At 35.9% G+C, this 21,983-nt stretch overlaps 3 protein-coding genes across 13 annotated transcripts; 1 reads left to right on the top strand and 2 right to left on the bottom strand.

Moving 5' to 3' along the window:
- Nucleotides 1-1,963: 1,963 nt before the first annotated feature.
- LOC147399317 (uncharacterized) lies at nt 1,964-9,645 on the bottom strand. Of its 7 annotated transcripts, none has more exons than XM_086448839.1 (8): nt 8,605-9,645; nt 7,698-8,009; nt 7,490-7,615; nt 6,156-6,236; nt 5,496-5,553; nt 5,264-5,345; nt 4,880-4,981; nt 1,964-2,579 (listed from the first exon to the last, which is right to left on the bottom strand). In XM_086448839.1, the coding sequence occupies exons 1-5, from the start codon at nt 9,452-9,454 to the stop codon at nt 5,525-5,527; spliced, it is 1,398 nt and encodes a 465-aa protein (XP_086304965.1). In that variant the 5' UTR covers nt 9,455-9,645; the 3' UTR covers nt 1,964-2,579; nt 4,880-4,981; nt 5,264-5,345; nt 5,496-5,524. The 7 variants fall into 7 exon arrangements, with proteins under 7 accessions (XP_086304965.1, XP_086304966.1, XP_086304964.1 ...); XM_086448840.1 differs by having other exon boundaries at nt 1,964-2,552; XM_086448838.1 differs by having other exon boundaries at nt 4,880-4,914.
- A 137-nt stretch (nt 9,646-9,782) lies between these two features.
- Nucleotides 9,783-15,640, top strand: APE1 (acclimation of photosynthesis to environment). 2 transcript variants are annotated; one of them, XM_086448844.1, is made up of 9 exons: nt 9,783-10,226; nt 10,394-10,440; nt 10,521-10,623; nt 10,923-11,009; nt 12,951-13,034; nt 14,300-14,353; nt 14,704-14,784; nt 15,172-15,217; nt 15,355-15,640. In XM_086448844.1, the coding sequence occupies exons 1-9, from the start codon at nt 9,933-9,935 to the stop codon at nt 15,405-15,407; spliced, it is 849 nt and encodes a 282-aa protein (XP_086304970.1). In that variant the 5' UTR covers nt 9,783-9,932; the 3' UTR covers nt 15,408-15,640. The 2 variants fall into 2 exon arrangements, with proteins under 2 accessions (XP_086304970.1, XP_086304969.1); XM_086448843.1 differs by having other exon boundaries at nt 15,349-15,640.
- LOC147399315 (uncharacterized) lies at nt 15,411-21,509 on the bottom strand. Of its 4 annotated transcripts, none has more exons than XM_086448833.1 (12): nt 21,119-21,509; nt 20,920-21,020; nt 20,746-20,832; nt 20,529-20,667; nt 19,749-20,444; nt 18,896-19,041; nt 18,640-18,786; nt 18,434-18,527; nt 18,189-18,357; nt 17,619-17,729; nt 17,430-17,526; nt 15,411-16,588 (listed from the first exon to the last, which is right to left on the bottom strand). In XM_086448833.1, the coding sequence occupies exons 1-12, from the start codon at nt 21,281-21,283 to the stop codon at nt 16,522-16,524; spliced, it is 2,019 nt and encodes a 672-aa protein (XP_086304959.1). In that variant the 5' UTR covers nt 21,284-21,509; the 3' UTR covers nt 15,411-16,521. The 4 variants fall into 4 exon arrangements, with proteins under 4 accessions (XP_086304959.1, XP_086304958.1, XP_086304957.1 ...); XM_086448832.1 differs by having other exon boundaries at nt 18,595-18,789; nt 18,899-19,041; nt 21,119-21,508; XM_086448831.1 differs by having other exon boundaries at nt 18,595-18,786; nt 21,119-21,507.
- Nucleotides 21,510-21,983: the final 474 nt, after the last annotated feature.

The raw sequence follows: 21,983 nt of genomic DNA, 5'->3' as shown, positions 1-21,983 counted from the left end.
TCAAAGAGGGGAAAAAAACAAGGAGGTCGAAGAAAACCTTTCAAAGAGAACCAAAGGAAAGAAAACTACAGCGTTGGTAATTACATAAAGAGTGCCATCTAAAAGCAAAATCTTCAAAAGTAATTCTCGAGAATTCTATGCTCTGTTTTGACCAAAGGTATAAAAAATCTAAGATCTTCAAGAAAATTATATGAAAGGTACTACTCTTGTTGTTGAACACTCTGTTGTTTCTCTCGTTCCAGATCTCCAAGCAATAACCGCAGGAAGTATATTCCATAGGATCCGTTTTCTGTTGTGGAAAGCATTATTGTTCCACTCTACTAGCACCAAAGAAAATTTACAAAGGAGAATCCAATAAATATGGAATAATTTAAAGAAAGATGACCAAATATCACGAAAAAAAGAACAATAGATTAAAATATGATCAACAGATTCCCCATCTCTCAAGCAAAGGGGACAGTCATTGGGAATGATCCATCCCCGCACAATTAGATTATCTAACGTCAAAATCCTATCACGGGAAGCCAACCAAACAAAAAAGGATATTTTAGAGGGGACTACCTTGGACCAAATGATGGATCCCGCACAGGATCGCTCTACAAAGGGAGTAAGCCACTTAAAGAAAGACCTGATAGAAAATCCGAATCTTTTGCCCATGTCCATTCCCACTTATCTTATGCGTCGTCGTTGAGATGAGCCATATGTAAGAGTTCAAGGAAAGATGTCACCTCAATTACTTCCCAATCATTAAAATTTCTCTTGAAACCTAAAAGTAGATCGGACTCATATCAAATCAAACATTACTGGATAGAGCGATTCTTCTTAATAGAACAGGCATACAAAGATGAAAATTGAGTTGTCAGAGACGACAAGCCGCACCATCTGTCCTCCAAAATCTTATTTTGTCTCCCAAACCCGCTTTGAATCTAATCCCTTTCTTAAAATCCTCACTCACTTTAAGGATCCATTTCCAAACACTACAACCATATGAGTTATTAGACTCACCGCTATACTAACCTAACATCCTCTCTCCATACTTGGCCACAATAACCTTTCTCCACAAACTATCCCTCTCTTCATCAAATCTCCAAAGTCATTTTCCTAAAAAAGCTCTATTAGCTAATATAAGCCCCCTTATACCCAAACCCCCGTTCTTCCTAGGCATGCATATCACTTTCCATCGAACCAAATGATACTTTCTCCTATCTTTCCTATCATTCCACAAAAATTCCCTCATAAGCATTTCCAATCTACATTTAATGGACCTCGGAAGCATGAACAACGAGGGGAAATAAACTGGAATACTCATTAAAGTGCTCTTGATCAAAGTAACTTTCCCTCCTTTTGATAAATAATTGGCTTTCCACATGCTCAACATTTTCTCTATTCTCTCGATTACAACATCCCAAATTTTTATACTACTATATGGTGCTCCCAACAGTAATCCCAAATATGACGTGGGTAGAGTATCATACCCACAGCCCAACGTGGCCATCAAATGAATATCATTCACCTCTCCTACCCCAAAGAGCTTGCTCTTTTGCAAATTAATATCCAATCCTAACATAACCTCACAATTGTAAAGAGGGCTTGATTACTATCTTGCTTGTTAATAATGTAGCCTCAAGCTTGAATGGTTGAAATTTTAATTTAAGTGTTATTTAGGTTTCTTGAACCAAACCAAAACTTTCCTTCTGATTTTAATAAAAATGGAAGAAAAAAAAAATTGATTTTTTTTGTTTTGTTTTGGGTTGCTCAATTTTCAAACTAGAAACATCTAGCAAGCTTCTTAAAATCCCATTATGGCAAACCAATGCATTGGGGATCACCCAATTTCATTTTGGGTCGAATTTTCTCAAAATGAAAACTTTTCTGAAAAATTGATCATACATCACAAGCCATTCTTTGTTTAACTTTTCTTCACCGAAATTATTCAGTCTAAAAAAAATACCTTGGATGATGATTTCTGAAACTTGAAATATACTACAAAATTATTCAGGCCTATCAAAACATAATTCAATTAGAACAATAGGGGAACTTTATGGACAAACATGAGATTCATTCTAATAGTAGGGCTTTAATATTACAATACCCGCACAGTTTGAACTAAAGCAAAAAAAAAAAAAAAAGAGTGGAATCTGAAAGTTAAAATAAAATGGTATCCATGAAAAAAGAGAAAACAATAATTGGTTCTAAAATGCTTTCTAATCCTAAAACTTGCGCACAAGGGTGCATCTATTCTATAACACGAACAACTTCAGGTAGCCCGCCATGAGCCTAGTAGGGCATGAATCAAATGTTTACATGCATTGATAATCAATCACAACCCTTCAAAAGCAACTGACCAATGATGCAATGGAATTGCTGTGTGATCTCTTGCATCTTCCCAATGGATGGTGAAGGGTAGTGCCCTTCACACTCATTTATATAGGTATGTCATTTAATCGGAAACTTCAAGATGTGGCAAAAGCTCCCCAAGGTGTCCAAGCAGCCAAGACCAGTAATGAATATAGCAGCATCCACCATTCAAGTCCTAGACACTTCGAAGCAGCCTGCACAGCAAAGGTGGCTTGTACTTGCTGGAAGATCAGACAGTCAACAAGATTTTCCAAAACCAAAATAAATAAATAAAATGATACTGCTCACTGCTGGTTAAAAGAACAGGCACTTGATTTGCTTGAAGAATTTATTGTTTATCTTACTTTCAATTGAGGAATTACAAGTTAAATCATTACATTTATAAATAATAGTCTATTTTATCAAATACTTATCTATATATTTTTCTCATTCAAAAAAATATTATCTATGTTATTGTGTACCTGATCGGTATTGGGAATTCGTAGGGTCGGTTCTGGTTCGAAGGATCTCATACCCGGAACCAAGATTTTATCTTGGTTCTGGTTCTGGGCATATGTGGAACCGACCCATTGACACCCCTAATAAACACTTATAAATAACCTCTTACCAATCTCAATATACAGTCACTCTTCTAAACTTGTAGTTATTATAGCAAAGAATGTATTGACACAAACTAAAGTTATTTATCTACTTCAGCATTGTAGGAAAAAGAAAGAACATACATATTTATTGAAAAGATCTTCGTCCTTCACTAAATCAATTCATCGAATTAAAGAAGTTTACCTTATCAAAAAAGTCAATTTTCCATATCCCAAATTGGGTTAAAGGATGTTTCTTTCTAAATATTCATGTTTCTAATTTTTTGTTGAGTGTTAAGTTATAAGGAAAAAAAATATTTATGAATCATTGTTTTCGGCTAAAAACATATTCATGTTCTTAAGATTTGATAAAATTGCAAGATTTGAATCATAAGATTCACAAAGAAAAGATAGGATTTCAGTGTTTGGGTTAGGATTTGATTCAAATGGTAAACCATATGATTTTAAGAACACTGCAAAATAACAGTTAAAGCAGTAAAGCTTTTGAAACACACTCAACAAGCATTGCATAGAACATACAACTTAGAAAATGAATAAAATTCAGGACCTACTTGTTCACTGTCATCCCACAGTAGCCTATGAAACTTTACATGGATTCAGCCTTTTTTTCCTTTAATTGTATTTTGTTATTGCATCTGTGTCCTCTTTTTGTATAAATTTTATGATTACAAATTGGAAAGATAAAACAGATCACAGAGCTCATGAAGAATTTAAAGTCAGATCTTTATCAGAACCATCATCTATGATACCTGCTTGGCGTACCCATTTCCACGTGATACCATATGCTGTTAACTTCTAGCAATTTCATTATTACTTTGTCAACAATGTGTAGAATAGTAGTGTAACATAATTGATTGTAATAAGTTTCTTAAGATAAAAGTTTCAGCGCATTTTGAAATACCATGAAATATGAAGTTATTTCAATCAATTTATCATGCTAAATTTAGGCATAATGGGAAAGAACGTAAAAAGGTCATGTAAGGGGTACTAATTTGGCTTGATGATGGTCCCAGTATTCTTCTTTATTTTCTGGAGTCAAGCAAAGACTTTATTGCACTTTTACTCTTCCTAAGAGGCTTAGTTGTGTTGGGAGAGTTCATCTTTTAATATGATTTGAGTTCCCTAGCTTGGGGAGTAGTTTTTAGGTTGCATGTAATTATTTTGGTATTTTCTATGCACATTGGTCCCCACACATTTTTTGTGGTAAGTGTCCCTCTTTATGTAGCTTTGAATTGAGGAATTTAGTGACGTTCATCCATATTCCTTCAATTTATCTTAGGTACTGCTTTAACTTGTTTCTACTTACAGCATTTTTATTTTATTTGAATCCCTACATCTCTTCTCTTTGGTTATTCATTCACCCATGTTCTTGGCATTCCAATTGGGATAATATGAGCTTGAGCTTATGTCACACCCCAATATGTGCAATGAAGTACTTTAAATTATCAGATTTTAAGTAGTTACTATGTAATGGATAGAAACAGTATGGAGGTGTATGTAGCTCTAGCTTCTATGTTCCTATTTCCATTCTGTTTTATATTTACACTTGTATTTTTTAGTACATTGTACATGCACAAGGGGATACACTTTTTTCAAAATATTCCTATTTCCTAATTAGTAGGTGAAGGTGGGTTTTGAACCCAGGTTGTGGCATAAACACTACTACACTTTAACCAACTTAACAAGCTGCATATGGGTATAAGATTAGAAGACATGCACTCCACAACCAATAGCCCTGGATGAAGAATGGCAAACCAAGAACCATGTAGCAAAACCCATAGGAATAAGGCTTGTTCGATTTATTGATTGGTACATCCATGTTAAAGCATCCATCGATATCCATCTAATACATGTATGTGTTTCCATGCCATGTTGCATACAATATAAAGCTCTATTTTGGATTAAAAGTATCATGGTCGTACCTTTCGAGGTCAGTGTTCTTTAGTCACGTTTGCTACTGGAAATGAAAGAGAACTGCAGCTCAGACTCAAGATAAAAAGCACCATAGTATGCACAACATCTAACTGAAATACAGAAATAACAATGATGATAATAATCAAGTTTTAAAATCTCGTCTGAAAGCAATGTTTCGATAAGGACCAAAACCAAATGGTCCCGAAAGAAACATTCTGAGACATTCCACAACATTGAATGTTTTGTTCAGGTATCAGCCGAATGGTAATGCTACACTGAAATATAACGATATTTTGAACCATGAATAATAAGTCAGCATTACTCTTACTAGCAAAAATGACTGATATGTAGAAGAAAACAAAATTGTATGTCATACATGCAAGAAAACTTACTCTTAAAAACACTGATCTCAGAAGCCAACTCCATCAGCATAAAAACAATTAGTGCTCCAAGCTGGCTTGGAACAGATACTTCCTACAAATTAAACAAATAACAATGTAAATCCATGAGTTCTGAGAGCAGGTCTCAAATCTCAAGCTGTAAACAAGTAAGCACTTGAAGAAACGCATCAAATCTATAGGAATTGCTTTAACACAATAGTAATATGAGGGTCACTGGTCATACCACAACCAAAGATAAACCATGTATCAACTTCAGGAAGTTGAATAAGCAAATATGTTTCCTGCAGAACAAGCACAATGATTGTCAAGAGACATGGCCAAGCAGTACGTTGCACAAAGGTGAAACAATAACTAAATTCCATATTGCCAAAGATAAAATGAAAAAAAGGAGAAAAAAAACTCAAAGGATAAAAGGTTTTACAGTATCACATTATGTCATGAAATTTTGTTTTCCAGAATTTATTAGCAAGAAAACTTCTCAGAAGATATTTATTCAGGTTCTGATCAATACAAGTTCAGGAAATGTTAAAATGTCACTGAAACTATCATTTATTTGAATTTGTTAGTATAAAGGCAAAGCTTAAAATTTGTGGAAAATCAATAATTGTAATCTATAACCATGGTTCAGAGTTTTGTTTCATTCCAGAATATTTTTACCATACAATTCTGGAAGTAAGCTGGACTTGAACTGGCAAGCAAAAAAGTTGCAGTGAAAAATGTCAATCAGAATTCAGAATAAAGCCAATGTTTCGGAATGTTTTGGTTCTGTTCTGTTTTTTGCATAACCAAAATAATGGACAGAACGGGATTTTAAACCTTGAATATAACAAGCTTGTCCCACTGGTCACATCCAGATATTCTAACTGAACAATGCAAATCTCACCTTGTCCAAGAATCAAAATTGCATTTGCAGAAAGAGGTATCAGGTCTTGAATCTTTTCACTTGCAAATATGGCTTGAATAGCTATACAGAAAAAATGGACAAAAAATTAGGACACAAAACTGGAGGCTAAAAGTGGCATGCATTCAATAGGAACCATCACATCATTCATAGTGAGAAAATGGCAACGAGAATATCTTGTACTCTTACACAACCTTATGAGTACAAAACATATACGTAAATGATCCATCTAGAAGTAAACACAGATGAAACAAATAAATAAAGAGTTGGTTTTATCCAAAGTCAATAACACAAACTATGATGCATTTAGATATCATATATAGAGCTTTCAAAAAAAGATATCATATATGTATATAGGGTGGCATTCGGAAGCCCTAAAGAGAGCCAAACATTGTGCCAAACATTTTTTAAATGTATGGGTTAGAAGTTTCAGAGTGGGCTGATTTGTTGTGAGGATGATCTCTATGATGAGGAGATCACCCTCACCAAAAATCAGCCCATTCCGAAACTTCTAACCCCATCAAAACTGGTTTACAAAAATCACACGGTCCACGATTCTTCAACTTGTAAACTAGTCTTAGAAGTCTCGGACCGAAGAGATCATCCTCACCAAAAATCAGCTCATTCTGAAGCTTATAACCCCTATTTTGAAAATTGTTTGGTTCTCTTTAAGGGCCTCCGAACGCTTCCCATATATATATATATATGAGTCAGGATCAAGGGCCATATGAAAAAACATATGTAAAAACAATGTAACATTAATAAATTTTCAAAATATGGATTAGAAGTTTCGGATTGAGCTGATTTTTTGTGAGGATGATCTCTATGATGGGAAGATCATCCGAAAAAAAAATCAGTCCAATCTGAAACTTCTAACCCCATTAAAAGTGATTTAGAATGTGGACCGTCGATTTTTTGTCAATTTTTATCAATAATTTGTAAATCATTTTTGATAGATTTAAAAGTTTCAGATTGAGCTGATTTTTTGTGAGGATGATCTTCTCATCGTAGTGACCATCCTCGCAAAAAATCAGCTCAATCCAAAACCTCTAACCCATATTTTGAAAAACCATTGTTTTTACATATGTTTTTACATACGTCCCTTGAACCACCACCTATATATATATATATATATATATAGATAGATAGATAGATAGATAGATAGAGGGAGGGAGGGAGAGGGAGAGCGAGAGGGAGAGCAAGAGCGAGAGAGCGAGAGAGAGCGAGAGAGCGAGAGAGAGCGAGAGCGAGAGAGAGAGAGAGAGAGAGAGAGAGAGAGAGAGTTTTTAATCAACATGATCTGAATCTGTAAAAACCTGAGATCTGTATTGGTTTTTCCTCAATTTCACTTTTATCATTCTCATTCACAGTAATGTCCATGTCAGATACCGACATTATGTGGACAGAGTGTAACCCATCTGATACCCAAACAGTTTGTTTCCCTGCAAAATAATGGCAACTGATTTCAAAACTTGAACCTATCAGAGAAAATTCTAAATGTGCAAGTAAGAGTGAGTATCATACTCATATTTGTAGAAGTCCTCGTCTCAGGAAGAACAGCCAGCACTAGCACTTTCATTGTATGACTCAGAGGCCTCATGTGACCAGTGATTTCAGACCCAAGGGCGTTACTGTAAAGGCTCAAAAGGTGTAAATCTCCAATGGAGTCCAAAATTAAAAACTTTTTCTGGGACACAGCATGGATTGAAACCACTTTTAGTGACACCAGTAGTACCGTCTTAGATTTCTGGATTTGGACATCCAAACTCTTAAATGCAGCAAAAAACATGCCACCTACGCCCGAATCCTGCGTCAGCTTCACAGTCCTAAGCTTCGCTGCAAGTCAATCACAAGGCACAATCAACTGCTGAACAGAATTTGATTTTAGATATAGGACATCAAGAAGTGAGAACACAAGTAGAATACTAGATCCGTACTAGATTGTGTGGAATCCTTGCGGGTGATGATTGTGTATGGTAACTTACCATATAAAGCCAACTTGATGTTTTTCTTGTTGTGACATTAATTTATCGAGAACAAAAACCTGCTTCTTTTCAAAGATCAGTGATTAAAGAAAATCCAAATGTTGTAGAAAGGAAAGATATTGCTCTAACTTTTATGTCCTCCATATCCCAATTGATATAAAAATGTTTTAAAACATTATGTCCGCGGATAGATACAACTCGGAGCCAAATATAGATTTATGTTTTTTTTTTAAGTTTGGTCATATACATTTATATGTTTGTGTGTTTCAGGAGACAAATTGCAAGGAACAAAAGGTTTCAATTCTAATATCAGGAAACATATTGCATCAAACTAACAGAAAACAGAATTTGTGTGTTTCAACAACTTTTCTCTTCATTAGAAACAATTATTATTTACTAAATGAGAAAGAAAAGAAAAAGAAAGTGAACTAAAACCCACAACTTACCAGAAACGCGTTTCAACTGAGCTTTTCCACTATAACACAGATCATTGCTCCCACTAGAAGAGATCTGTCCTCCATTGGGCAAAGACATTGAAGCATCATGAGAGTTGAAAGTGGCATTCTCTCTTGATGGATTAGAAATAGAATCCCTATCATGTTGTTTCCTAGGCTCACCAACACCTTTGACAAGTGGTCTCAATGGAAAAACCCTAACCCCATTCTCCTCACCCAAAAGCAATAACCCCATTGAAACAGTTATGGAACAAACCGGTAGAGTGCAATTAATAACAGCACACTTGGTCATGGAAACATGGTCGTTCACCATCTTCGCAGCAAAGATCCAAATTTGTCGAGCAGAGACAGAATACAAGGCAAGAAGATTAACAGAACCAGCAAGCTTGACCGAGAAACCATGAAAGAGATCAACAACAATCCCCCCTAATTTATCATCGCAGATGAGATCCTTCTGATTACAATTAACTTGAGCTTTGACAAATACCCTAGTGTTGTTGTTGTTGTTTCGAAGGGTCCAAAAGCGGAGAAGAATCCTAGAGCCACCACTATGTGGCCCTGCTACGACCAAGAGAACACGAGTGTTGTCGTCGTTGTTGTTGTTGTTGTTGGAATGGAGACGGAGGAAGCAGGCGTCGGTTGAGATTGGGGGAATTAGGGTTTGGGGAGAGGGAGAGGGAGAGGGAGAGGAAGGGAAGAGAGAGAAAGAAGGGAAGAGGAGAATAGAAGCATCGGAGTGCATGAGAGCTAAAGAGTGAGAGTAGGGTTCAAAGAGAAGGGAAGTTACCTCCAAGGAGGAGTGAGAATGAGGGAGGTTGAGTTTGCAGGCCTGCATAACCATTAGTATCACCCCCACCCCCTGCGGTGCCTAATGTCCTAAACCATCATATCTCTCTCTCTCTCTCTCTCTCTTGTTTTCTTCAACTTGGGTTTCAGACAGTAAGCCTAGCCTACAACATCTACGAGTTTGATTTCAATCGATGTTCCAAAACCAAAACTGGGTTAGGTTATTTTCAGGTCCAAAAGGTTTTGATTTGATAAAGGAAAATGGGCTTGACTTTGGTATTTTCTATGCGTCAGTCAAATATTTCATAAGTTAGTAATTACCATGACTTTTGCTTTGCAGACCACTTAAAAAAAAAGACATTTTGTTATCACAACTATATGTGGTGGAGAGGATGGAGACACGTAGTCCCAGCGACTCTGGAACTACGATTGAGAGAAGCCATTTGTTTTGGACTTCAAACGTGAAGCTTTGTTGATCCAAGAAGAACCACAACACCCATTCCCATTCCCAAACAACACACACACTCACAGACATGATGATGACGGCATCAGCAACAATAGCATCAATAGGAGGAAGAACACTCATGTCTGTGGAATTGGCCTCAAGTTGTACTAGTATGGGGAATATTGGAGACCATAATAAAAGGGGTGGAAACCAAAGCCAACCTTGTGTTTGTGATGATGACTACTTGAAGAGGAGGAATAGGAGAAGACTGGTATTCATCACCAGAGCTGTTGATTCAACAACCCCTCCTCCTACCACTACTACCACTACCACCACCACCGATAAGACAACTGTTCTTGATGACGAGTTCTCCCTCGCTAAGGTAATAATTTTCATATTGTGATTGTTAAAAATTAACCCTCTGAGATAAGATGAGATGGCAATTCCGTGCCATCTAATGCACATATATATAATAAAAGTGGAAGTGTATTTTCTCCACTACACTGTCACTCACTGTCTCACAATTCTTTCTCTAATGTTGCCATGCAGGTCTCGTTTGGTGTTATTGGACTAGGTCTTGGAACTTCACTTCTCTCGTAAGTGGTATTTAATTATTCTGCTTCCGTGTTCCGATATCTTTATTATTAAGTTCATGTCCCATTCATTCATTCTTCAGATATGGATTTGGTGCATATTTCAATATTCTTCCTGGATCTGAATGGTCAGCAATAATGCTAACTTATGGATTTCCGCTTGCTATTATCGGTATGGCTCTTAAGGTAAAAAAAAAAATGCTTTATTTATTGTCTACTATTCACTATCTCATGCTTGCCTATTCTATAATCTCATTGCTGATGTTTTTTTATCTTCATTTTACATAGTCTACCTTTCCTTTGCATCATTTGACCACAAGTGTGTATTACAGACAGACAGACTGACAATTATCAATTATTGTCTAGTTCAAATTAGCTTTGAGACCTTAATTTATCAGTCTAAAACTCTCGCATACAAAGTTTCTTAATTTAATTAATCCTCTTTATTGCATTTTTGAATCACCCTTTTTTTTCTGTTTTTTTAGTATGCCGAGCTCAAACCAGTGCCATGTGTAACCTATTCAGATGCTCAAATGTTGAGGGAAAAGTGTGCTACTCCCATTCTCAAACAGGTTACTGTTTAGGTTTAATTTATTCAATTACAGAGCTTCTGCTATAACATCTCTCCTAAATTTGGATTCATTTCAGTATTCTATTAATCGTCTTTTCTTGAAGTGCAAAGAAAATTTCTTCAATTGTATTGGATGTATTACATAGAGGCCTAAACTCCTTTTCGTAAAGGAGCACCAAGTACAAAAGTAACTTGTTGGTAACATAGGACTAAACCCACAACCTGTCAAAACTATACTACTCGAGATAAACTAATGTTAAACATTATTATCTTCAACTCTCCCCTCAGTTTGTAACAAAAATGATGATGATGATGCTCCAACTTGCGTAGCTGCTGCTCATCCAACAATTTTATAGTCTTATATGCTTCAATACTGTAGACTTCAATTCTCCCCTTGAAATTGAAAAGGGGTCACTTTATCTTACTGCAAACACTTGCACTCGATGATCACAATATTCACAAATTGGAGGAACATATGTCAACCGACTCACACTACTCACAATAGTGATCAATTCATCTTGGCACACACTAATAGACCATACAACGCTTTGAATAATACCCTCCCATTTGATGTGAATAATACCATGTACAACACTTTGAATAATACCCACTCTCCCTTACCTCCAACCCCTTATCCTTCTCTCCCTTTGATGCAACAACAACTGAATGGCCATTGACTTTCGCTTAGGCAAGAGTCGGAATTACCTAACATGCTATTTCACCAATTCAGCACCTCCATGTACTAATAACCTTATCCACCATTGTTGGCGACTTCACTAGGGAGGTGATTCACATTATGTAAAGGATAAGAACCACGAGCACAGAGACAACGTCAACAAAGGACAACCACAATGAAGCTAGCTCATGGAAGTGTTGCGGACTTGGTGGCAGTGCCCAAATGAACATGGCACTCGATGAATGATGCATGTGGAGGTTGGCTTATGTCATAGATGTAGAACTAGGGACGCTTCAACTCGGCTTCCTAATGCACTATCAAATAAAAAGATTGAATGAATGTTCCAAATACAATGTCGTAAAAGTAATATTTTGACAATGTAATATGGAAAAAAAAAAGGTTTTCTGGAGGGTCACCTTTGCAATCTTTACCAGACAGGCAGTAATTTCACTTTTTATTTTTCTATAAGGAGGTTGGCATGACCACCTACCGGTGGCCCTTTGCATGGGACTTATAGACAGTCATCTTGTCCATGGAATGCTCTTACGGTCATCTTGTACATTTCCCACTGATTGCTGCAAATAATCTTCTACGATTTTTTTAAAAGTAAATGTGATGAAAGAAAAATACGTATTTTTGACATGTGGGGGAGTGCTATAGAGCTGAAACTTTTTACATATGGAGACGGTGAGGTGATGAAACATGTGATCCCTTTGTTGCTGCCACTTGTAAGAAAACCCCACCTTTGTGAAAATGCTTGAATAGCACTTCATGAAACATTCCTTATTAAGATTATTATATTTAGCAATATTTCGGTTGAGCTCTATATTCTCCAGATCATAGCATACTTTGTCTTTGAATATGTAATCACAATATATTTTCATCAAAGCCCTCTTCAAACTGCTTTATAATCTATTGTCTTCTTTATGTAGGAATCGTTTTGGCTTTGTGCATCAAAATACTATTACAAAGATGATTAAGCTATCAATTTAGCTCTCTGTTCTTGATACATACTATTAGTTACTGTAACAAATTTTTTATAGAATTATATATATTTGATCGGTAAGCCTGATTTTAATGAGATCAGTAACTTGGTGTTGACTGGACTTGAACCCAGGTCAATGGTATCATCATCACTCATAGACTTTAACAACTAAGCTAGCTGGCACCCACCTGCTATTTCGTCTATAACATGCATATCCTTCTCCAGCTGGTTTTGTATATTTAGTGTTAGATATATTAAATGACTTTTAATTCATTTATTAGGTCAGAAGTGACGTTATAAGATTTCGTTATGGTGATGAACAACACTTGGAGGAGGCCTTGAAACGAATTTTTCAATATGGTCAGGTATATTATCTGAGTTTGTTGGACAATACTTGATTGTGCTTTGGACAAAATTTGTCTTCTTCTAATGTAAAAACTATCTATTGATTAAGCAATTCTGGAATTATTTCTTTTTCTTGATCATTTTTTGAGTAATACAACTTGAGGTATGATCAGTTTAATATTAACTCTTTTAATCTTCGAGTCAAGGTATTGCCCTTGGCTTGGAATCTTACATTTTCTAAGTACTTTCAGGTCCTAAAATAATGTATCTTCTACTTCTATGTTATGATCCAGCTTTGGACCTGCTCATTCTTCTTTTTTTGCTTCTGGTGACTTAGGTTTTCTAAATGAATGGCTTGTAGCTTCTGGAAAGATACAATATTTTAAATGGATGTATCAATTTTCATTAGCCACTATTCATGCATCTCCCACATAAAGATGAAGTAAACTATATGTCAGTGATAGAGAATATCTTGGACTGAGAACCCTGGAAATGTCGGGTTTTAAACTGGAGAACTATTGAGGAAGAAGTTAAAGATTCAGATTTGAACTATTACTGAACCGGCTTTCAAAACTAGAGGAACGAAAGCAGGCAACGAGTATGCTACTACCTGTGAGAATGCATTCTAAAGGTTTATCATGTTCCTACTCCTTATCCTGCGAGAATGGCCCTCCCTACTACAGACTACACTCAGAAAAACAAATTTAAGTTTGGAGAAAAAAATAATTAAGGGCCATTGATGCATACCCTAAAACTGTAGTATGGATATCTACTTAGCTTGATTAGTACTTATCCTTGACAAAATGCCTCAATAAAGGACTGAAATGATATGTAAATTACAGACGTAAATTCGTACATTGCTATTTTACGTGGATAGAGAACTTGTAATATTAAAAAATATTTACATTGCTTCTAGAGGAGTCCACAATATCATTCGCATTTCTTGTCGAACGATATGATTTATCATTTTACTGAATGCTGCTCAATTTAATCACATTTGTCAAATCATCTTCAACTACCAACAGGCCTTCAAAATTCCTTCAATCAACTTAAATTTTTATTCTCTTTAGATTTCTTTCCTCTAAACTCATCCTCTTCTGGTGGTGTATTGAAGTAAGATTTTAGTAAAATTCGAATTCTATGTCTTGATACCAGAATGTGTATTAAAAAAAAAATGAGCATTGATGTTATAATGTACATGTAATGCACTCTATTAGCAATAAAATACTTAAAGAATTCCTAGTTTTCTTCTAACAATATATTGTTTATGCCTTTTAATTGTTAGGGTGGAGGAATTTCACGACGAAGTGCACCCATTCTACAACTGATACGCGAAGAAGTACACTGCTCTCACTTTGATTGCTTTCCATTTGCAGTGCTTCTGATAATTTTTGTATAATATGGAACCCATTTTAGATCTTTTCTGGATGGATTTTTCGTACTAATAGGCAGCATTTGCTAGCTTTAATCTTGTATGCACTAATTAGCAAACTTACTTGACATTGATGCATTGCCCAGAATAAGCATAGCTTTAAGCTCTTACGGCTTAAGGTATAGAAAATGAATTGCAAAAAGTATTAATGAAAACTCTATTTAGACTGGGACTTCAATCTAATTAGTATTTTTTTTATAGCGGAATTTTCTGTTTTTTGTTGCTGCATTCTTATGTTTCTAGCTACTGCATCCCAGGTCACCGACGATGGCAAATACTGTTTAGTCCTCGTGTTTGAGGCAAAAGATCTTCAGTTGTCAGATTTTGAGAAAAGACAGGTAAAATTAATTTTCTGAAGCCTATCTTTCCTTCTCTTTTTCAATTTTTTTTTTTAAATGTACAAGCAAAGAGACTGCTCTGAGGAGGTCAAGGAGAACCAACAACCACACACAAGGAAAACCCTACACCCCTTGTAAAAGGAGGATCAACCTTATGAAGGAATCCCATCTATAAACAAATTCCTCTAAAATATCGCCTTGAACTCTTCTTGATCACGGTATCAGTTTATTTTTCATTAAGACTTGAGATTATTAGCTTACCTTGCTGCCTTATTTATGCAAGACTTTATGACCTTTCTGGGGCCATAATGCTTGAGATGCCACTGCACCATGTTCTCAACCTTCATTGTGAAACTATTACTAATTATCTTAATGGTGGTTTTTTAGGCAAAATTTACTTCATTCTTTGGGCCCGGGATCACAGCCGAGATTGGTAAGTTTCAGTTAAATTTGTTTACAAAACTTAATAATCTTTGGAATGCTACTCACTGTGAATGTCTGTTTATGGATTTCAATTATTTGAGATTTTCTTCCAAAGTAAATTTTGTTTTTATGAATGTCTAGCTACAGGGAAGAGTGAGCGCAATCTATATGAAGTCCGCCTTATTTCCAACACAACATGATGGATAAATGTATGATATTTTATTTTACTTTCCTACCTGTTTCTCCTGCCAGATTTTGTTTCACTTATTATGTTTAATCCCAGTAAAAAGTAATGTTATGTATAAATTCAGTTGGGCAGAAATTACAGTTGTCATCGTATAGGAAGCCATATAATTTTCAAAATCAGAAAGAAAAGTACCTTGATAACAAGAATTTGGCAGTAAATATCATTTTTAGATGAAATTGATGAACACACCAATGTTTTATTTATCTTCTTGAGAGTAGTTAACAAGGTATTAGATTTCAATTTCAGTACCTATTTCTATCAGTTTTGAAAGGAAATTTCACTTACATTAAATGGAGAGATTACAGATGTGGTCCATCTACGACCCATTGCCGACCACAAGATAATTCAATCAGATGATGAATAGTTATTGTTGTTTCTCTTAAATTTTGTTAGATAAAATTTGCTTTGCCAATTGCCTTCCTTGAAAAGAAAGAAGATGAACCCTCTCCTCTCCTCCCTGCCTGGTTCTGCTGTTTCATCCCCATTGTAGGGGAGGAATGTAAGTTGATGTACTGTGATGTGGCAAGAGAAAAAACAAGGGATATTTGGCCTTTATTTCTTCTAGATATTGACCTGACACACACATTGCCACAGGTACAATGTTCATCCTATCTAGTCTCTACTGAAATTGTATGCAAGATAATCAATCATGCGATGGATCTTATTCCAGATCTTATGGAACCTAACTCATAATTAATAAAACACTATCATGCATGACATAATTGTTACATTTTTTCAAACTATTTACCGACTTCTTGGCACCCAAGGCATGGAAATCTGTTTTGAGTAAATTTTTTGTTGCACATTGTTTGGAGGAAAGTCTTTTAACATCCAAAAAAGGGATTTAATTTTCTCACTATTTAGTTTCAACATTTATTTCTTCCATGCAAAAAAAAATGACAAAGGCCTCCGGGTGAGATAAGATAATATATTTGCAAAAAATGAAATTGTTTCCACTTGAAACAAAGGGCTTAAAAATATGATCCTCAATAGGATGCAAAATAGATGACCATATAGCACCTTCAGTCAAACTTGTTGGAGATGATAGATCGTTTGAAATTCATGATCTATACTTGCTTCACTTCTCCCAATGAAAGTGGTTCTTGAACGGCCTCAGTTCTAAGCCTTTTCCTCCTGCATTTATAGTGGTAGAGATAACAACATTAACATCCAAGTAAAACTAAATACAAAAAGCACAACCCAGGATGTGTTTCCTTAAAAAAGAAGGCAAAGAGTTGAGCATTTCCACTTATATGTGAATCCATTAGTGTATCTATGAGAATTAGAATTAGACAGGAGTGGTAATCTAACAGACCTAGGATCTGAACCCAACCCTCACCAGTTTGCCTAAAAAAAACAGTGAGTAATAGAAGCACTAACTTGGTAGAGTTTTCAGAATTTATGCTGTCCTGGAACCATTTAGAAAGATTGCCACGATATGCAATAAAACTAGCATTGGATGCACGCACTAAGAATATTTCACCCCATGTCACTGAAGATGCATTAAGGACTATTACTTACCACCAGGTGCACCATCTAAAAGGGTTAAGAATGACTTGGAGGTGGTTCAAATCTGACCAACTCTGCTGCCCCTCGTAGGCTTACATGGCATTCCACAAGGGTAACACCAAAGGCAAAGAGTTGAGGTTAAGGGATCTGAGGCTCCGAGCAAAGACAACGCTAGGGCACTTCATGAACATGGAATTTAATGTAAAAAAACAAAATGTCTAATATTATATTCATCTTGAAGTGTCCAGATAATATAGATCTAGAGACATAATAGATACATTCATTATGAAGGCAAAATTTGTAGAAAAGATGCATGCCATACATTCCTAGACCAGCGTAAGCGTTATTTACCCACCATAGGAACAATGATAAAGCAACATAGAAGTTAAATACTCAGATACAGCCAAGGATGGAAAATGGCCCAAGAATCAAAATAGAACATTACATTTGTGTCAATCTCACTCACCTTAGAGAAGAAATATAATTTTCAACTGTGTTTTTCTGTTCAACATCATAGGTGAACCATTTATCCTCAGTTGTAACCGAATCCCAACTTCCAATATCTGTGAAAAAAATCAAAGAATGGAATGATAATCGAATCTAAAATCACCTACTAAACTATCGTTGTCAATAAAACATTGCAATTCTGAAAAACCTTGAAGGAGGATATTTGGCTCAGCTGAAGATCCTCTGAGTCTCCAAAATGCTTGACCATTTCCTTCCAAAAGAACAGGCTCTGTTCTTACAGCATCTGACGTTTGCTTCTCTGCAAACATTGTTTGCATTAGAAGATGTGAAATACCAATTCGAGGAAATATATGTTCGCAAGTTACTGGCAGAAATATAAAATTAAAATAATTGTCACCACCTGAAGTGAGACTGATAAATGAAAAGTTAAAATTTATTTATTTTTTTGAACTTTTTCGTGGCACATTCCAACTTCGGCTGAAACCAGAACAAAACATTGGCCCCAAAAACATTGAATGTTTCGGGAATAATCTAAAGAGACGGTCTCGCCACACCAACTTTTACTAATGCCACACCAATTCCTATGTAAATCACTAAAGAATTGCACACAGTTGGGTGGCAATAGTAACTCATAATTTAGAATGTTCGGTCGAGATAGTGTGTATATATGAGCATTAATTGAAAGTTTACGTGAATAGTAAAGCAATTAAATCAATTGATTAGCTGAAGGAACAATGGAAACAGATCCAGAACATACTCTTGGGTACCACATCTATTGCTTCTAGTGTCCCCTCACGAGCTTTGGCTGCTTCAATTTTTATTTTTGAAACAAGATCTTCATGCTCAGAAATAGAAAGGGGAGCACCATTTTTCAAAAGAATAGCTTTTGCCACCTCATTTTGCATCTCCTGCTTCAAACGTCTCTCCTATCCAAACAAATCAATGTTATGAAGACTCGATTTAAGAATCAATATTAGTTTGATGCTCCCAGAAGTGGTTTACCTTATCTCTTGCAGCAAGAAATTTTTCTTTTGCTTCCTTCTCTCTTTCAACAAATTTTGAGCTTTTTGGTGCATCAATCCAAACCCTCAAGTGTCTGAAATGTAAAAGGGTAAAACAAAGGCGAAAATAAGAGATGTGACATCAGTTGTTTTATGACGTACCTGGTGCAAAGAGTTTCGTCACATAAAAAATTCAAGAGTCTCAACTTTTTTGAGGGGTCTAACTTTTCATATCCATCACCAACCCTATCAAAACAACATAAAGGCAATTCCCTCGGTGCACACTGGGACTCTGAGATGCATTTCCCCAGTGCCTGTAACCATGATTTTCTGCTGCTTCTTGGACTTAACAGAGATCTAATATTATAAAAAAAATAATAATAATAAAAGAACAATCGGTTTTGCAGTTATTAAAAAAAAAAACTTGCTATTTAGTTCATTAAACCATTTGGGCAAAGACTTTTACCCTTCTCCAGCTTCCTTCTGAATGAAAGACAGCAATTGTTTATGAAGGTGTATGATTAAGGAATACTTCCCTCGACTCCGACTGCTCCCACGTGTTAATTCTTGAAGAACTGCTTCAGGCTGGCCTTTCTTCAGATTGAGAACCTAAGGAGAAACAGAAATGCCTTAAAAAAGAAAAATCCCCTCATAGCATGATATAATGGTAAAATACCGTAGTTGTGTTCGTCTTGTACATGCTTTGTTTTTCAGTCAACAAAAAGAAATCATACGTATGAGCATAGATGAGGCAATCACAATTGGGTTATTCTCTTGGAAGCAATTTTGACACTTGAACCAAAAGGACTGAAGTTCAAGTGATGGTACCAATATTGGCAATAGCATAGACCATGGTAGCATGGAAAAGGAAAAAAGCTATTCGATAATGAGTCAGATTTGCAAAACCAAATGCACTTGCCACTCAAAAAATTAAACACGGAAGGGAGACAAACAACCAAACAGAATGACAACCAAAAGCCAAAAAAAAAAAAAGGGTCCTTGAAATCAAAATGCTTTGCCATTAGAATTGGAAATAGAAGAATGTATTTAGAGCTTTGAAGCAAACAATCATGATCACCTTTCATATCAGTCCATGAGAGCTCAACTAGAACAAAGAATAGAATAGATGGTAAACCATAACTTCATACACATGGCTTACTCAAGACTAGGAACTAGACTGCCTCATTTCACCAAATTCTATACAGAGTAAGCATACTACATTATATATCAACAAGATGTCCTTGACTTGATATATGATCAGTCTCTAATACCACTAGTTGTCTGAATGTAATTAACAAAACCAAAGTTGTATTTACCTGTCCAAAAGCATTGCAGAATTCCAAGAATTGCAGGGCGTGTCCAACATCTTCAGCAGGTAAGTCAATTCCAGCTACTGTCATTAAATCAATGCACTGAGGCAATGGGCTCATATGAGCATCAAATTCTGTATTGTGGGTTTTCATACCATTATCAAGTTTGCAAAACTCTGTTTCGGAATTATCGGTATCACCATTATTGTCATTGCAAGATGACATCAATTGATCCCTTTCATATTTCTTTCCCTTGTTAATGAGTTCCATAGAAATTTTCTCAGAATTATCTATCTTCTCTGATTGGCAGCAACTACCATCCCTTTCAGCTATCTCTTCTTTTTTTACTTGATTCAGAGTGAATTTATTGGAAATTCGAGATTTCTTAGAAATCTGCATCTGACCACCACCATCCCTTTTGTTTTTTATTTCTTTCTTTGTGGGGTTTGTAGAGGTTTCCTGAGAAGTGTGAAATTTCTTAGATCTCTTTTTCTCTGTTTGGGAGCAATTGATACCCACATTGTTGTTGCTATTATTTTCCTGTAACAATTGTTTCCGTTTGTTTTTTCCAATCTTCTTCCCATCAGAGTTTGATGATGTTAAAGGCATTGGTTGCAAGTTAGAATCACTTATTCTAATGGACGATTGTCCGTTGCCAACTTTTCTTGTCTTAGGCGAAGCTACTACTACTACTACAGGATCCTGTTAAAAGCAAGTTTCAGTATATAAACAGTTGGAACGCAACAAGACCTGTCAACTTAAAAACATGGAATTTTGAAAATAAACCTTGTTAAGAGTACGTTTCTTGGGTGAGGGGCCAACATTTTCAGGGCCATTGACATGCAGCATTTCTGAAACTGATGAAAACCCAGTTGCCTTGGCTGTGTGAACTAAAATTCCAGTAGGTTGGTGCCCTTTTTTCTTCCTAAAAAGCAAATATCAAGCTACAAAAATTCAATCCAACCGACGACATTTAAAGTTGTAAAAAGAACACAACACTTACATGCAGAAACTACAATTGCAGATGCCTCTGCACTTGGGACATTTCCAGTCAACCAATACTGCCATCTCTTCTGCTTTCTCTCCATATCTGTGGTCAAAAACATGAAACAATCAAAGGAAAAAAAGAAAAGAAAAGAAAAGAAAGTCAGAAATAGTAATTAGTAAAAGAGGTAACCTATTCCAGAGGCATTTGTGACAGAATTTAATGGTGCAAGATGGCTTCATATCTCTCTGGTTCTTACATGTGGCTACGAAATCTATGGTTTTTTGCCGGCACTACTTGATTCAAATAAAATAAAAGAAAAATAATAAGATCAAACCAAATAACTCTTTTTTTTTTTTTTTTTTTTATTTCTTGGTGTTATTTAATTGACCTGGTGACAAGATTTTCCATTCTCAGAATCATAGATTCGCCCTCCGATGATACGAACTCCAGGAGATTTGTTGCGCTTTACATGTTGAGGAGAATCCACATGCTTCTGCTTCTGCTTCTCCTTGTTTTTGGGAGTTGAAATGGTTTTGGAAGGAGAGACCGCCATTACAAATTTTCTAGTTTTTCAGTTGTTTGAAAGAAGAGGAGCTTGAGACTTGGTTTTAAATCTCTCTTCAACGACAAACATGGTTAGACTTTAAGACACTCTCTCCTAAGTGCTAACCTATGGCTGAGATGGAAAACATGTATACTTCCCTCTATCCAATACATCTCGTATGTTTGTTAGACACCGAGCCTCCAACATCGTCTCACCTTAGAAAAATACTCTACCTTTTTTTACTTTTGGCGCCAAAGACTCCCGCCACTTAAAAAAAAAAAAAAAGGGAATACTAATGAGCCAGCAGATGAGACAATTTCAGTCTTAATAGGGCCGTCAATGGATCAGATCCACTTCCAACCTGAATTCAAGGATTTGGATTGCAGTAAGGATCCAGTTAACTGATACATCAGATTTTTCTTTCTTTTTGGATCCCTATATGTAACCCATTCCTCCTATCGGCCTTTTCAAATTTTAATTTATGTACTCAGAACATCTCTTGGGATCATGTAATGCTCCGTATGGACGTAACACATGTTTTTTTTTTTTGCTAACCGAGTGCCGGCCAGTTTGCATGCACCACGACTAATCTCAGGGAGGATTACCACAGCAACCCAGCTATAGTCTCCTAGTTAAATCATGAGAAAATCCAAGAGGGGAATCGAACCTGTGACGTGCGCCTAACCCACACTTCACATGCTCGCCCTTA

The sequence above is a fragment of the Akebia trifoliata genome, chromosome 7 (genome assembly GCF_017979445.1).
Source record: "Akebia trifoliata isolate Shusen 1 chromosome 7, ASM1797944v1, whole genome shotgun sequence".
Classification (NCBI taxonomy): Eukaryota; Viridiplantae; Streptophyta; class Magnoliopsida; order Ranunculales; family Lardizabalaceae; genus Akebia; species Akebia trifoliata.
This window is presented reverse-complemented; position numbering and strand designations above follow the sequence as displayed.